The sequence below is a fragment of the Lagopus leucura genome, unplaced genomic scaffold (genome assembly GCF_019238085.1).
Source record: "Lagopus leucura isolate 7727_CA_CO unplaced genomic scaffold, USGS_WTPT01 Super-Scaffold_100002, whole genome shotgun sequence".
Classification (NCBI taxonomy): Eukaryota; Metazoa; Chordata; class Aves; order Galliformes; family Phasianidae; genus Lagopus; species Lagopus leucura.
The window spans coordinates 55,361,977-55,379,194 of NW_024962263.1; the positions used below are offsets into that span (position 1 = coordinate 55,361,977).

General features: G+C 41.1%; 1 protein-coding gene across 1 annotated transcript in view; it reads right to left on the bottom strand.

The window, feature by feature from the left end:
* CA8 (carbonic anhydrase 8) overlaps positions 1–8,488 on the bottom strand; it is a 53,852-nt gene extending 45,364 nt beyond the window's left edge. Inside the window, exons 1-3 of the mRNA XM_042869385.1 lie at positions 8,355–8,488; positions 7,932–8,123; positions 3,977–4,101 (exon numbers count right to left, since the gene is read on the bottom strand). Of these exons, the coding sequence (XP_042725319.1) occupies positions 3,977–4,101; positions 7,932–8,123; positions 8,355–8,433 (396 nt within the window). The 5' untranslated portion in view covers positions 8,434–8,488. The remainder of the gene's footprint in view (positions 1–3,976; positions 4,102–7,931; positions 8,124–8,354) is intronic.
* Between the last annotated feature and the right edge of the window lie 8,730 nt (positions 8,489–17,218).

Consider the following 17,218-nt stretch of genomic DNA (forward strand, 5'->3'; position numbering starts at 1 on the left):
GAGAGGAATATTCCTTTGATTAAAAAATGTGTTACAGTATTTGCCTTTGACAACTATTTATTCTTTTGTCTTATTTTCCTGACTGATTGCAAGCACAGACGTTTTAGTGAAAACAATTACGCTTGTATATTATTGTCAATGTTCTGACTTCTTCAGTCAAGAAAGGTGGAAACACATCTTTGCTGAACTTCAAACAGTAATAAACATAACGATGCACTCAGCCTCCAACTCACATAAATAATGTTCTTCTCCAGTGTGAACAATTTCAAGCTGTTTCAAAAGTTACTTAAGTTTAGGAGCCACACCTACTTCATCATGAACCTATATATCTTAACCATGTGCGAAGGTCCAGCTGTCGAGTAAGAAATAATAGATTGTTGCACAAAGAGACACAGGATATTACCTAACTAATATGAGATATTGCTAAATTTCTATAAAAGCGGAGATTAAAGATTAATGGACTTGAGTGCACCCTCAATGAGCTCGGGTGCACCCTCAGCAAGTTTGCTGATGACACCAAGCTGAGTGGTGCAACTGTCATGTTAGATGGAAGAGATGCCATACAGAGAGACCTCAACAGACTCAAAAGGTGGGTCTATGTGAACTTAATGAGGTTCAACACAGTAAAGTGCAAGGTTTTGCACTTGGGTCACGGCAATCCCAGTTATGTACAGGCTAGGAGAAGAACTACTTGAGCGCAGCCCTGTGGAGAAGGACCTGGGGCTTCTAGTGGATGAAAAACTGAACATAAGCCAGCATTGTGCTCTTGGAGCTTGGAATGCCAATGGTATCCTGGGCTCCATCAGAAGAGGGGTGGCCAGCAGGGACAGGGAGGTAATTATCCCTCTCTACTCTGCCCTCATGAGACCCTATCTGGAGTACTGCTCCAGATCTGGGGTCCCAATACAGGAAAGATGTAAACAGGTTGGAGAGAGTCCAGAGCAGGGCCACAAAGATGACCAGAGAGCTGGAGCACCTCCCTTATGAAAACAGGCTGAGGGAGCTGGGCTTGTTCAGTCTGGAGAAGAGAAGGCTGCGAGGAGACCTCATTACAGTCTTCCAGTATTTAAAAGTGGATTATAAAAAGGAGGTGAATCAACTTTTTACTCGAGTAGACAGTAAGAGGACAAGGAGGAATGGTTTTAGCTCAAGGAGGGAAGGTTTAGATCGGATGTCAGAGGGAAATTCTTCACAGAGAGAGTGGTGAGGTGCTGGAACAGGCTGCCCAGAGATGGTGTGGATGCTCTGTCCCTGGAGATATTCAAGGCCAGGTTGGATGGAACCCTGGGCAACTTGGTCTAGTACCAGATCTGGAGGTTGGTGGCCCTGCCTGCAGCAGAGGGGCTGGAGATCCATGATCCTTGAGGTCCCTTCCAATACAAGCCATTCTATGATTCTATGATTCTATGATTCAGAGATTTAAGAAGTGTTTTCTTCCAGACTTGAAAATAATACTTTTTAAAGTCATCCTTTACAAAGATCATTACACTGATAGTCTGAAGCTTCTGCAACCACCTGGTCCAATAAATAATAAGCCTTACATTCTTCAATCCTAAAAACCAGAGGGCTGTTCCAGATAATAAATAGTTAGTTCAGATAGATCTCTTTAAACTCAAAGTTTCTACACGGTTTTTTATAGAACTGCTCCAATTTGCTAATAGTTTAATGAAGCATGCGATCTGCACCTAGTTTGTTGTGTTGTAAACACACTCAGTTAAATCAAGCTCTTGCATATTAGTGCTTATCTGCTTAGCTTGTCTTCCTCTCGCAAAGGGAGGAGAGTTCAAAATTCATTAAAATGCTTTGTAAATTCATCTCTAGTTTGTTATGAAAAACATCCTGCTAGTTTTGCCCCACTGGCAGCTGAACTTGGTGCTCGATATATTTATATATTTACATTTATAGCCATGTACTTGTGCTCAAAGAAACAAATACCACTTAGTATAGTAAGAAAGCATAAACTCCCCCAGAGTGCTCATGCATCTGAAAAATTGGCATCTATCACCATTTATGTTCAGTAACTAAGAGGCCCAGTGAAATTCAAGCCCACTATGTGTTCAGAGTGTGTTGATTTCCCACAGCTGCATAAAATAATGCTGATGTTAAAAGTTAAGAAAATAAATTTCTCAGTCTCCTAGTCCAAATGTTTGCTGTCCACAAAACCAACTAGGTGGGGGAATCCCTGGGACACAAAAAGAATATAATCCATTCTGGACTCTCATTAATGGTTACAAGCACCTCCAATCCAATATTTAATTTGGACAATTTGAGCTGGATTTAATACAACTGCTCTTCACAGATACACGAAATGAAGTGCATGTAACTCATCTGTCAGACAGACTGCTTTTTTTTTTTTTCAACATGAAACAGAAGATAATGAACTGACTCAAACAATACACCTGTGCACAGCAGATCTTGGATATGATGGTATCAACTACACTGTCACTTTCTGCCGAATTAATCTGCATTGGGATCTGTTTGCAAAATTCAACATTAATGCTATTTATTTAAAGTGTATTGCAAGTCTTGCAGATATTATTAGTCTGTTCCTTCATGCCACCAAGACCATTTGCAGAGTGATCCTTGATAAAGGGGGAGACAGCAAACTGGATTCCCAAGAACAATTCTCGACATAATTTATGTTAACATTTCTTGACCACCACATGCTGAATCTATCCTGAGGAACAGCACCAGGCAGAGCCACTTCACAATGAACAAACTACTTCCTGCATCATAGTAACACTGTAGTAGCATGAAGTTACTGCCCATACAAACTATATGAAGCCAGGTAACCAGGATGCAAAGGTGATTTCTCTGCCTTCCTTTCGGTTGTTGAGTCTTCCCCACTCAATTAATTCTCCTTAATTGCCAGGATCTGCCTGAAATCAACCTATACAGTCCATTGAGTGACTTTATATCTGCCTGGCTTCTGTGGTGGACCAGTGCAAAATCAACACCAGAAACTTACATTTGACCCCAAAGAAAGTATCTAAAAAACCCTAAAAGTTAGATTGATGGTGTAAGCCAACATGCCTTTTACAATGAGTTCTGCTGTAGGTACTCTAATACTTTTTATAGCCTTTACCATAAACCAGTTCTATTCCCACTGTCTGAACTCACGAATAACATTGCCATAAATTTCCTAGCTCTGACAACAGGAAGAAAAAAAAATCTTGGCGTTTTATTTAAAACTAATACAGAGTACAGTAAATGAAATAAAAATTGCAAATCTTAAGTCATTAAACATCAGGTTTGGTATCTGATACTTTAGTGTTGTAGCCCATGGTCTAAGTGATACTCCAAGACATTCCTTGAAAAGTATAGGCAATGGGAAAATGAAGGAAGGTGAATGACGAAAGGCTGCTGGAGGGAGGAAAACATTAGTCCTAGTATCTGGGCAGCCTGGGAATCCAAAACTGGCATCTTGTGAAGAGCTGAATTTTTTCAGACTCCCTTATTACTTTGCTTGTGTATCAAAATTTTGAAATGAACTGAGATATTAAAGAACATCTCTAAGAGTATCATATAACTTTCATATTTCAGATATGTAAAGCTGTTTCATTAACGAATCACTATGTGTTTCCTCCAAATGTTCCTGAATCGTTATTCACCAAGGAAACATTTCCAGTGGCCAGTTCTCCCCATGTATATAGCTATTAGTCAAGGTGACATAGGAAGTGTTGAAACAGCAGATCTTGTTAGAACACTAATATTGTTAAGACAGAAGTTAATAATTCTAAAAGTTAACTTTATGACCAATTAATCATGTGGGGTGAGTGCTGGAGGCATTCTATCCAGATGTATATCCTAATTTACTGTCCCCAATGCATAACTCAGGAAGACAGGTTTGCAGGTGAAATATAAGCACTAAAATGCTGAGCTAAAAGAAAATCTCTTTTGAACTTCCGCAAAGTCAAGCTAAGAATCAAAATCTTTTGGATTTAAATGGTTTTATGCAATGCAGCGTCACTCTTACCTCCATGGGAAAGGCTTTAAAATTAACCGTGTGCTCAGAACCACGCTGGTTTTCTCTCCCCCAGTGAAATCGAACATCGTGTAGTTCAAACTCATGTCCTCGAGGTAACGGCCCACCTATTAACACTGGGAAAGAACACAAATGGTAATGCACTCGGCTTTGCATGAGACAAGCCAATAGATACATTCTGTAAATACAATGAGGACATTGCTGCAAGCTTATTCTCAACCGAGTTAGAAAGGGAAGTTGACAGAGGTGAGATCTTTACTTTAGAACTTCCGTGCAGTACAGAATTTAGGCAGTTATAAACAGTGAAAACACTGTCATGTAAGCCATGCACTCTTAGTTTTATGAGCCAGAACAGCTGGTTCATAACACAAAATAAAAACACTGTACCTTTATCAGAAGAGTGAATAAGTTTATTGCTGTTATCAAGACAGTAACCACATGCTCTAAACAGATGGCAGAGGTTGTGAATTGAACTGGTCACTACCTTCAACTAGTCTAAACGCTTAATTTTCATCACCTGTATTTGCTATGTACCACAGAAGCTGACAGAAAATTTTGGTTGCCAATATTTGCCAAGTGAAAGGAAGTAAATTGAAGGTAGTAAGTCATATGCCACCTGTCAGCCTTTGAGATACAGAATACCTCCATAGCCAAATATAATCATAGAATCATAGAATCACAAGGTTGGAAACAACCTATAAGATCATCTAGTCCAACTGTGTCCAATCAATACATATAATCATACATGTGCTTATTTCCTTAAAAACAGCTTCTAAATAGCCATAGCTTTTTGCTAACTTTTTTTTTTTTTTAACAGAATCCAGAATTTCTTAAAAGTATCTATCCATACATACTGCACAAAGCAACTGCTTCACATAATAGCTTGAGTCTTTTGCATTAATGGAGCCTTCTATCCTAACAGTAAGTACTAAAAGAAAGCAATTTTGCTTGGACCTTTTTGAGTTCCAGCCTACTTCGGAATTAATCAGTGGAAACATTTGGCCCAGGGATTTGCAAATTGGCTTCACACCAATTACTACTCTGCATGTTATAGGTAACTTTATGCTAAGATCATTTGAGTGCTGGCTTCTACATAGGGCTGGGTTTTATTTAAGGTCACTCACAGTCTTTCTCATAATCCATTACCTTCTGGCTTACATTTCATTGACTTTGAAACTTTTACAATCTTTGATAATTGATAAGGATTATTAAACTGAATAATGTACAGCTTTAGAGAACAGCAGTTCCATAATAAAAAAATTATTTTGATGTACAAACTATGTAGCCTTGGAGTAGTTTGGATCATAAGATGTACTGCAGTAGTAAAACAATTCAGCAACTGTATCGTACTACAACTGCACAAAAACAAAAATACTGATAAAAAAAAAAAGAAACCTGATCAGTTACAGTTTTCAGTCACTAGTGCTGAAGAAATATTCAGATTAATTCTCTTTTAGTTATTCGTCATAATTAATCTAAAAGCTATCAGGGTTCCTCAGATGATATGTCCTAAATGTGATTATGAATTCAAACTTGCTTCTAAAACTTTCTTTACCTATATTCTACTCATATCTGTTGGGAAAAATCTGCAAATCTAGTGAATATTTGGGAAAACAACCAATTGAAGTACTTAGGAAAATCTAGAAGAACAAAGATACATGATAATTAGGGTTACTTCTTAGGAAAGTAGAGTATTTCCTGTTTTAAAATATTGTTCCTAAAAAGTGTAACTAGACTAAATGTCTTCTATATGAAGTAGTTCTGTATCTGCAGGAGCTTCTAAGACTTCGTTTTCAAAGCTTAATTTATCCACAGATCCCATGATAAAAGTATTTCAGTGCATAAGGCATGTTTATCTTTCTTCATCTTTCATCAAATTCTGATCCTTGTAAATGCATTAAATGTTTAAGTATACTTTCCAGCATTTTTGATCCTTACTAGAAAACAAATCATCTGATTTGGAAACTACTGATGGCTTAAGAAAAATCTCTCTGTTATATGGATCCTCCAAAGCAATTTTCAATATCCAATTCCATAACACAGTTGGTCATGCTTATTCCACCTAATGTATAACATATGTATGATGATCAAATTGAAAGCAGCCTGTAAAAATGTTTACAATTAAATAATAAAAAGGATTGGAGAATTCCAGATGGAGCGTGTCCTGAGTTGAAGGATAAAATAATTCACCAAAAAGAACAAATTGACTTTTGATATATACTTAATCAGTTTATGTTTTCCACAAAGTTCTTTGTTGACTAACAGCACTACAGTAGGTGCGACTCTCTTGCACATCAACTGGACAAAAGTTTCAAAAGCACTCAGTGCTCAACAGTTCCCATTAAAACAATCTGGCTAAATGGATTTGTCATCAGAGATCCCCTGTGAGGAAGAGAATATGCAGGAGTTTCCGCAATCCCTGAAAATTAGCCAGAATACTAGGTCAAACACAGCTTATTAACTCTTTTCTTCCCTTTGTAGGGGTAAGTAATGTCTCCCTCCAAACGTGGAAAAATTATCCCGTTTAAAAATGGAAAACTAGGTAATACAAAACTAAGAAGAAATTGAAAGTAAATCAGGAATTCCTAAATCCTAATCCCATATCTCACTCATAAACTTTCATTTTATTTCACTTAATTTCTTACATTTCAGCACTCATCAGTCTGACATCAATCTGCATTCCAGTTTAGAAAGTATTTTTCTCTTCCTGGGCCTCGAATAGTTTTGAACACGCATATGGTGTGTTGTTAGTCCCATCTTACTCATTATTGCTACGAAGTTACAAACTGCCTGCAGAAAGGAGGGTTTAACGAGTTGCACTTTGGCATGCAAATGGCAATGTTGTTCTCAGTCAGCCTTACCCCGGAGGAGAATTCAGCGACCTTCCTGATCTAACAGAGAGAACCTTACTTTCTGAGAAAAGAGCCCTGCTTCTGATGAAGGCAATAAAACTGACAGAAAGTACATTTCTGTTCTATTGGAAATCAGCAAAAATCTGTGGAAAGCAATGTTCTATTTAGTAATGCAACATGAGATTTACCACAGAAGGGATATCATAGAGGAAAACATAATTATTAAGAGAACAAACGCTTTTGTTTAAAAAAATTAGTGTAAAACTGAACTAACTGCCTCACCACCAACACAGCTGCAGCTCACAGGACTACTGGGATCTCAGAAGGAAACAAAAGTTGGGCTGTCTTGTGGTTTGACAACCTTCAGCTGTTTAAATGCCCCCAGAAGGCAGCTGCTAGCTAAGACTAGTTATAATAACTTGGACACTCTTCAAAACACACGGCAAGAACTATCACAGGGCTGGAAAGAGCTTTCTTTGCCAACTTCCCTGACAGTTGTCTCCTTTGTAGAGAATAGTTTGTCCACATGAAAGGTCTAAACGAGATACTGTCATTTCACTAAACTTGAAATTGCTTATCAGTTTCTAGTTCTTATTTGATGAATTAACCTGAAAAACCCTTTAAGAAATAAGGACTGCTTTGCTACCTGCTCTTCATCAATATTGTAGGTACGTATAACTGGAGTATCTGTGTTAACTGACTAGTTAGTATTCACAACCCACTCAAATTAATGGGAAAAGTTTAGTTTAACTTACACAGACTTCAGAAAATGGACAGATTTTGCCAGTTCGGCACCACACTGTCCTAGCAATAGCAACAGCAGACAGCTGTCAGCACACTCGATGACAGCATCACAACAGAGTCCAACCCTTGCTCTGAGTGTCCCCGAACGTGCTCTGGAGAAGCCGCACCGCCCATCCAGCTTGGCGCTGACAGCTCCCTTCCCAAAGCCGGTCCCAAGGCAGCAGCACCCACCCCTCCTCCGAGTCGCAGCCGGCGCTGAAGCAGCCCCTCCTACGGGCGCACAGCAACCCGAGAGGCAGCGAGCGCCCAGGGAACGCCGCCGGAGAAGTGTAAGCAGTGTGGAAGCATACCTGACTTGGACTTGAGTGCGATCTGAATGGAATGCCCGTCGTTAATCACTTCGCAGTCGCGACACACGACGTAGTTGGGCGACAGGCGCACTTCCAGGAGCGAGGGGTCGTACTTCGCTTCTCTCGAGTTCAGGTTGATGGGCGACTGGTACTCCCCGTTGGCATCGGGAAAAATCAGTCCCCACTCGACCCCTGAAGCGCCAGGAGAAGTCGTTACGTGGCGATCCACCCCCGGACCCCCCGCCTCGCCCCCGCCAAAGACGTGGCCGTCATCGGTCGCCCCCGGGGCTCCCCGGCTCCCTCGCGATCCCCCTCCCCACCGCGCCGCGATGTAAATCCTCCTCCACCACCACCACCACCTCTTCCTCTGCCCGTAGGGAAAGTTTCCCCCGCCGCAGCCGCTGCCGTGCGCCCGCTCCTCACCTTCTTCGTAGCCCCACTCCGGAGCCTCTTCCCTGCGCGGGAAGGGCTCGGCTCCCTCGATTAGGCTCCGGTCAGCCATGGGGGCTGCTCCCCTCGGGCCGGGGCTGCCTGCGCGGCTGACGGGCGAGGCTGCCTCGCGGCGCTGCGTCGCGCTCGGGCCCTGCCTCCGCCCCGCGGGTGGCTGGCGTTGTGCGGCGACGGGCAGGGGCAAGGGCTGGGGGCGGAGGGAGCCGTGCGCGAGGGCCGAGCGCTGCATCACGCCGCCGCGGGGCCGGGCACGGACGACCGCCCCCGGAGGAGGGTGTGAAGGCGGTCGCGGTTCTGCAGCCCGGCTGGGATTCCTCGTACGACGCCATTCGCCTCGGCTTCCCGCCGCGGTGACTCCGTGTGCCAGCGTTCGCGTTGGCAGCACCCCCGGGGAGAGCCTGATCTACAAGTGCAAAGTCTGCTTGCACCTGCGAAGGAAGCTCCCCAGGCTTCGGATAGGACAGGGGCAAGCAGCTGGAAGGAGGCCTGGTACGAAAGGACCGAGGGGTCCTTGTGAACACCATGTAGAATGAGTCAGCCGTGTGCCCTTGGTGCTGGGATGGCTTCTAGTATTCTTCACTGCGTTAGGAGGCATGTTTCCAGCAGGTCAAGGGGCACGATTCTGAGTCTCTGTGATGCTACTTGAGGCCATCCCCTCCAGTCCTGTCACTAGTTACACAGGAGAAGAAGTTTACCCCGCCTCAGCATAACTTCCTTTCAAGGAGTTACTGAGAGCAATAAGGCATTCCCTGAACCTCTTCCAGCCAAACTATCCCAATTCCCTCAGGCGCTCCTCATAAGACTTGTGCTCCAGACCCCTCACCAGCTTTGTTGCCCTCCTCTGAACATGCTCCAGGGCCTCAGTGTCTTTCTTGTAGTTAGGTGCCCAAAACTGAACACAGTACTCAAGGTGTGGCATCACCAGTGCTGAGTACAGGGGGACAGTTACTTCCCTGCTCCTGCTAGCAATGCTATTTCTGACACAAGCCAGGATGCCATTGGTCTTCTTGGCCACCTGGGCACATGGCTGGGTCATGCTCAGTTGAGTGTCAACCAACACCCCCAGGTCTGTTTCCTCTACACAGTCTTTCAGCCACTCTGCCCCAAGCCTGTAGCGTTGCCCGGAGTTGGTGCATCTAAACTTCAGGACTCAGCACTAGATCTTGTTAAACTTCATCACACTGGCTTCAGCCCAGTGATCCAGCCTGTCCAGATCGCTCTGTAGGGCTTTTCTATCCTCAAGAAGATTGACACTTCCAGCCAACTTGGTGTCATTTGCAAACTTACTGAGGGTGCACTCAACGCCCTCATCCAGGTCATCAATAAAATATTGAACAGGACAGGCCCCAATATCAGCCCTTGGGGAACACCATTTGTGACTGGTCGCCAGCTAGATTTAACTCCATTCACCACTACTCTGGCCTGACTTCCAGCCAGTTCCCTACCCAGCCAACAGTGTACCTGTCTAAGCCACAGGCTGCCAGCTTCTCCAGAACACAGTGGGAGACAGTGTTGAAGGCTTTGCTGAATTCTAGATAGACTACATCAACAGCCTTTTTCTTATCCACCAGATGGCTCACTATATCAAAGAAGGAGATGAGGTTGGTCAAGTAGGACCTGCCTTTCATGAACCCATGCTGTCTGGACCTGGTCCCCTGGTTGTCCCATGCATGCTGTGTGATCTCACTCAAGATGATCTGCTCCATAACCATTCTTGGCATCAAGGTGAGGCTGCTGGGCCTGTACGCAGATCCTCTTTATAACTCTTCTTGTAGATTAGAATCACATTAGCAAGTCTCCAATCCTCTGGGACCTCTTTGGTTGACCAGGAACACTGATAGGTGGTGAATAGTGGCTTGGCATTCACCTGAACCAGCTCCCTCAGCACCGTTGGGTGGATCCCATCCAGCCCCATGGACTTGTCCAGGTGGAGGAGGAGGTTTCTAACTGTTTGTACCTAAATTGTGGGGAGTTTATTCTGGTCCCCATCCCAGATTTCAAATTCAGGAGGTAGAGTACCCTGAGGATAATTAGTCTGACTTTTAAAGACAGATGTAAAATATGCACTGAGAACCTCAGCCTTTTCATTATCCTCGGTGGTCACATTCCTCACGGCATCCAATAAAGGATGGAAATTCTCCTTAGCCCTCTTCTTACTGTTAATATATTTGTAAAAATGTTTTTTGTTCTCTTTTACCACAGTGGCCAAGTTGAGTTCAAGCTGGTCTTTTCCTTTCTAATTTTCTCCCTGCATATCCTAACATATCCTAACAACTTCTTTGTACTCTCCTCGAGTTGCCCATCCCTTCTTCCACGGGAGGCAGATATTTTTTTTCTCCTGGAACATCAGGAAATGTTTCCTTTTCATCCACATCAGTCTTCTCTGCCAACTCATCTTGTGGCGCAAAGGAATAGCCTGCTTCTGTGCTTTGAAGACTTCCTTCTTGAGGAGCAACCAGCCTTCCTGGATCTCTTTACTCTTCAGGACTAAATGACAAAGGACCTCCCTACCAGTGTCCTGCAGTTCCAAGTCCACCCTCTGGAAGTCCAAGGTAGCAGTTTTGTTACCCCGCCTTCTGACATCACCAAGAATCAAGAACTCTACCATTTTGTGGTCACTCTTTCCAAGACAACTCCTGGTGTCCACACCTCCCAGCAGTCCTTCTCTGTTTGTGAACAGCAGGTCTAACAGGGCATATTTCTTAGTAGGCTTGTTTACCAGCTGTGTCAGGAAGTTATCTTCCATATACTCTAGAACCTCCTAGAATGCTTCTTTTGTACTGTACTGGTTTTCCAGCATATATCAAGGTAGCTGAAAACAGGAGCTAGTGATTGCACAACTCCTGCCAGCTCCTCATAGAATGCTTTATCCATCTCTTCATCCTGGTTAGGAGGTCTATCATGATGTCCGCCTTGTTGGCCTTCCCCTCAATTCTTACCCACAGAGATTCAACCTTGTAATTCCCAGCCCTGAGCTCAGTAACTTCAAAACACTAACATAGAGAGCCATGCCACCACCCCTCCTTCCTTGCTTATCCCTTCTGAAGAGTTTATAGCCATTCACTGCAGCACTCTACTCATGAGAGCAATCCCACCATGTTTCAGTAATGGGTTTAGAATTTGGATGGCACTTTGTGGAGACAGGAGTTGGATTTGCTGATCCCTTGTGGGTCCCTTCTAACTCAGAATAGTCTATGATTCTACAAAACTCAATAAAGGCATGCTCCAATTCAAGGATATCAGAGTTCTCTTCCTATACCAACTGATATGTGTGGATCTAGAGAACGTTTGTTCTGTCAAGGGAAAAAAGTCAGACCTCTGCAGTTGGCTCTCCCCTAGTGTGGTGACCCAAAAACTTAAATCAGTTTTTTTGGGGAAGAGGACTGGAAACCCAGCAATGACAGTCTGCACTGCCTGAGAGCAACCAAGAGGTGCAACAGAAACCATCAAATAGAGATGCTACAGTGGTAAGTGGAACTGTCCTTTCCTTACCATCCATGTCTTCCTGACAGAATAATATCCTGACCTTGTGCTGTTGATCCACTCTGTGGACCTATGTTCCTGCAGTACCACTGCTCAGCAGTAGTACCTGTGACTCCTGTTCAGGGCTGACAAGAGAGAAAAAGGAGTGAGCTAGAAATTTTTTAATGAAGCAAGAGAGTACTGGTTCATGAGTTGTGTACAAGGTGGAAAGAAATCAAAACAAAAATATGTATTGGGTTTTCTTGTGTGCTTTTTGTTGTGTATATTTTTTGGGGGGAAAGGGGGAAGAAGTAGGTTGTTTGTATAGCATCAGAACAAAAATACATGTTTCTTTCTTCATGATCTTCACTACTGATGACTTAAAAGGAATACATTCTATCTGAACAAACTACATCAGTATGCAGCTTCTTGTGGGGAAAAAAAAAAGAAAAAGGAAGCAAATTTACCTTTTTCTCTTATGTTGAATACCTGACATCCTTACAAACAGAATGTGCAAGTTTTCTGGCATGAACTTTTTCACACAATAACATGATGAATATACATATTTTTCTCCCGTGCTAAATTGGTTTGTTTGGCAAATTTTATCCTCTAAATCCGTTTTAAACACACACTAGGTATTCTTATTAAAGTCAATGCCTTTGAATTATTGCTGACCCACAGAGGGGAAAAAAACACTGCTCTAAATCATCATTGATTCTGGCCCATCTGACTAGAAATGCCTTTTTCTCTTTAAGCAGTCTCATATTTTGAAGAAAAAACAGGTTTAGGAGGCTGGGTTCATTCCAATGGCCCTTGAAGCACAGTACTTCATTCATGCCCTCTATTAAGTTCTTTCCTGTGGTAGCTTTCCTGTGGGACGTCTGTTCTAGAATTTCACACTTTCGAGTGGCAACATAATCAGACCTGTGATTTCCTGTTTTGTAATAAATACTTTTAATGGCTTTTCATAGTTTTCATGGCTTCCATTCATAACTGAAGTTAAGTGCTAAACTACTTATATTTGTTGCCCTTCCTTTTAACCTTTTCATTCTTTCCATATCCTTCTGAAAAATTAGGCACAGCGGGTAAAGGCTTATTTATTTCTCTTTGTCTGTTCAGTTATTCTCTGTGCAAATACTGTATTTTTCCCATAGTTGTCTGGCATAGATGTCTGGCATAGAATGACCTAATCAGCAGATTAGATTCTTAAGATCGCTATGAATTGGTAAAGTGTGTGAGTAACAAGGGATTTCAAGGTTATATCTCTACAACGTAAGGGTTCACAGGACAGATATTTCTCATTTAATTCCAACCACAATTGACCTGAGCAATCTCTGCACAAACCAACTCATTTGTTTCTGGACCCATCTTCATGTAAAGGCACTGAATCACATAGAATCAGATGGAGATAATGACATGATGAAAGCCTTGCTTGAGATCAGTGGGATTTGCTCTCTTTTAATGATGTAGGCACTCTTGAAATTGTTGGACTCTTTATTGGTCCATGCTGTTAAATTTGCACATATAAGGTTACAGTTGGCTTATCTACAAAGACTTGATTACTAGCTAATATAGTACACTTAAATGCAGTGTTTATTCTGTAAAATTTCACTGCCTGTGGAATTACTCATTGTAGTAACTTTTGCAACATGGGTTCAGCATGCTGAAAAATCCATAGGTAGGCACTGTTACGGCCCTTTAAGCCATAGCAAATATCAAATTGATGGGCAAAACATATGAAAGAATCACAAGCTGCACTTCATACGACAACATACCAACAGAAGCAAGAGGAAGGCACATCCTTCCTCTACCCCAGCTCAGCTGTTGATCCTATGAAGCATTCTGACTTCTTGCTTGACTGGGATTAATGATCAGAGCCTTTGATGATAACAGGAAGAAAAAAGCAGAAAAGAGAAAAAAACGCTTAGGCAGAGATCCACTGTTTTAACAGTTTCTCTTTGAACTTAGAAGACAGCAGTTTAGAAGTGACTCAGTCTCCAGCATTCCCTGTTGTAAAATAGCATTTTGAATTACCTTCAGTATACTGCTTAATCCTAATGAGATTGTGGACAGTTATTCTTGTATTTCCTGTATCAAGATATTATTATTTAATAGATAGTTACTGATTTCTTCTTTCCTATCATTAGCACTGTACTAACTTATATATCAGAAATAGCCACTATACCTCCTCTTAGCACCTTACAATGTATATATACCAAGAAAACCAGGTCTGAACCAAAATTCTGTATCCAAACACTTCGTGAAATTAGTATCCATAAATCAACATTAATGACTACAAACACTTTTTTTTAGAAGTAAAGTTCAACCATTTTTACTTATAGCTTTCACTACACTGAGAGCTCAGTGCAGAGAATAAGGTTACTAAGATTATAAGAAATTGGTAGGAAGACTACAAACAGAATTCCATACAAGTTATATTGAACTGTACAGTCCTACCTGCAGGATTCTTTGCAGGCCTGATCTGATGTGATCTGATCATCTGTAGAGCTGATAGTTATTTCTCCGATGCAAGAATAAGTAATTGAGATTATAAGATGACCGTATTTTCTTCATTAGCCAGTTTTTTCTTCATTATCTTGCTGTGAAGAGTTTTTGAGGGCAAGCAGGACTTAATAATATAAGGATATAATTATTCCATGGGACATTTGAGTGTTCAGTTTGGGGCAATTTAGAATACAGTTATGTTTCTCTAAGCTGGCTCTCAATTCTTGTCAAGTTGTTCTGAAAGAAAAGACTGTATCCATACAGAAGCATAGGCAACTGAAGGACCAGGAGCACCTAGCTTTTTCAGATTGTGCTTCATGTGTTTAACCACAAGGTTGGCCAGCAATTATCGACTCACATGATCTTGTTTCTATCTTTATTCTTGCCAGGTCACTCTTTCAAATAAGTTTGATGCTCTTCCATGCTCAGAAGTGGAAACTGAAAGTTGCCCATTAGAGTACAGACTTATATAAAACAATATTGAAAATTTCTCTGCACTTTTTGAAGGAGCTTATTCACCACAAGGAAGAATATTTCAGCTTTCCTGGCCTGGAATAATATTATTTGCCTACCATTATTTTCTGAAGCTGGAGTGTTAAGTAACAAAAAGGAAAAAGGATGGCTAAGTAGTATAAAAAGTACAAGATGACAAGGTAAAGAGAAACCATTTTCAATAGAGCTCATTTATAGCAAAGAGAAACAATTTAAGGTGAAAGACTCCAAGTGTTTGCAAGTCAGGTTTATACTGGCAAAATCTGTTCTGCAAACATTGCAAAACGTGGCTGCTGGATTCTAGTTTACTTTTAAATCTACACCAAGTGTGGTTTCAGTGGCTGTATACATTTTACGGTGTGCAAGCATAAGTTTGTGCTTCTTGAGTTTACCATGTAATGGAATGGCAGGCTGGTCCTGCAGACACTTCACAAATTTAACTTTACAGTATTCCTGATTTCTTTGGAATATAAGATGAGATGAGATGAAAGTCTGTACTCAAGTACACACTACAGCACAGGTATGAAACCTCTGAGTGTAAAACTGCGTCTGTCGGAATGCACAAGAAGTGAAAGCTAATATGCTAAACTAATGGGCATATTAGCATATGTTTTTCCAGTATCCAAAACCAAGTAAGCCAAGGCTACTGTGGCTGCCAATGAGAATTCACAATACATCCAGAAGGAAATAAATCTACAACAGGATATTTTCCAGTTTCTTAAAGAAAACTCAAGAAATAGGAATGTACTTCTAAGGACTAAAAACAATAATAGAATAGAAATAGAATATCTCTGAAATGCAGTATAAGAAATAATAATTAAAGACCCTGAGATGGCAGAACTCCTATGTAAATAGTTTGTGATTTCTTTAGGAAGGAAGTAGAACTAAAGATATACACAGACAAAATTCAAGGAAGAAGATGAAATGCTCAGAGGGAAAATCTGCAGTAGGAAAATGCTAAATATTTATTTACCTAACTGTAGTCATTTCAGATCTTTATCATTAGGTGAGATTCCTAAAGGATTATGAGTTTCATTTAATACTTATTTGAGTGGCTTTTTGTCAGTGAAACTGGTAGGTGTTGAATTCACTACCTGAAAATTACATGATTAAAAAGGAAGCACAGAACATGAATCAGGGAAATGCATAATACTGTTCTACTCTTCGAAATAAAAGGAGAAAATGAGCTAAATAATGAGCCTGAGCAGTTTGTCACTGTAGGAGCAGAGGCAGATGTTGACTTAAAAGTGTTGGCTCTTCATCTGGGAAGTGCATGAGCATATGGAAGCATTGAGCAGGATCGAGTACAGGGGTACAGCAGTGTATTTGATTCTGTGAAATTACAGCAAAAGGAGAGTCAATTTTTCATTCATTCTACTGACTTTTGCTTATCAGTATGTAAACATCTATAGCTGACAAAATGCTCACGTGCCCAGTTCTGGTAAAGCTATGAAATCATGCACTGAGAGTGTAATCTGGCTTCCTATATCACACACGATTGCATTTCACAGTTACTTGTGTATCAAGTTAATTATTTGGCTATAAATAAATAACAACTTGTGTTCCACTTGAGCACATTTTCCAGAAATGCATGACCTCAAGATACCAAGAAAAGAAGAATTCATTACTTTCCTTTGACAGTTTGTTCCAGCAGTTAATCCCCATCACTCTTAACTAATAGGTACTCTGTTCTAATTTGAGTTTATCTGGCTTTAACCTCTAGCCACTGGTTCATGTCATGCTTGTTTGCCTTGACTGAAGAGCCTTCATTGTACTGTTTTCTCTGTAATGCACTCACTCATTTTGGCCACCTCCTTGTAGTCTGAACAAGAGGAGCTCATTAGCACTTACTGGAGAAATAAGACCAGAATATCTTTTTAAGCTTTTTTTTTTTACTTTTTCCTGTTTTCTGTGTTAAGAATTCAGATATCAGATTTCTCCTATGTAGCTGTTGGTTGTTTTTTTTTGTTTGGTTGGTTTTTTTTCCACAGTGTACCCTTTCATTTCTTCTTTATGCACACAGTGACCACACACATTAGATTGGTTTTTATTTCTATTTTTTATTTACATTTTTAATTTTTTGCTGGATTGGACATCAGGCCTCTTGTTTTGCTGCTGTGTGGTATAAATGTTAGATCCTCTTTTTGAGTCACAGAATCCAGGAGTCAATCTACAGAACATCAACACAGCCTGCATTATCTGAAACTCTTTAAGCCTTGTGATTTTCCTGAATTTGTTAAAAATTGACATAAGAGACCAAAGATCTGTTCAGAGAATTGTAGCAGAACTCTAGGGTGCAAGAACATAAGTTTAAATCAGATTTTAACATTCCAGGTTTCAGAGCATTGTGCAACACCACCTAACCATTAACAAACTGA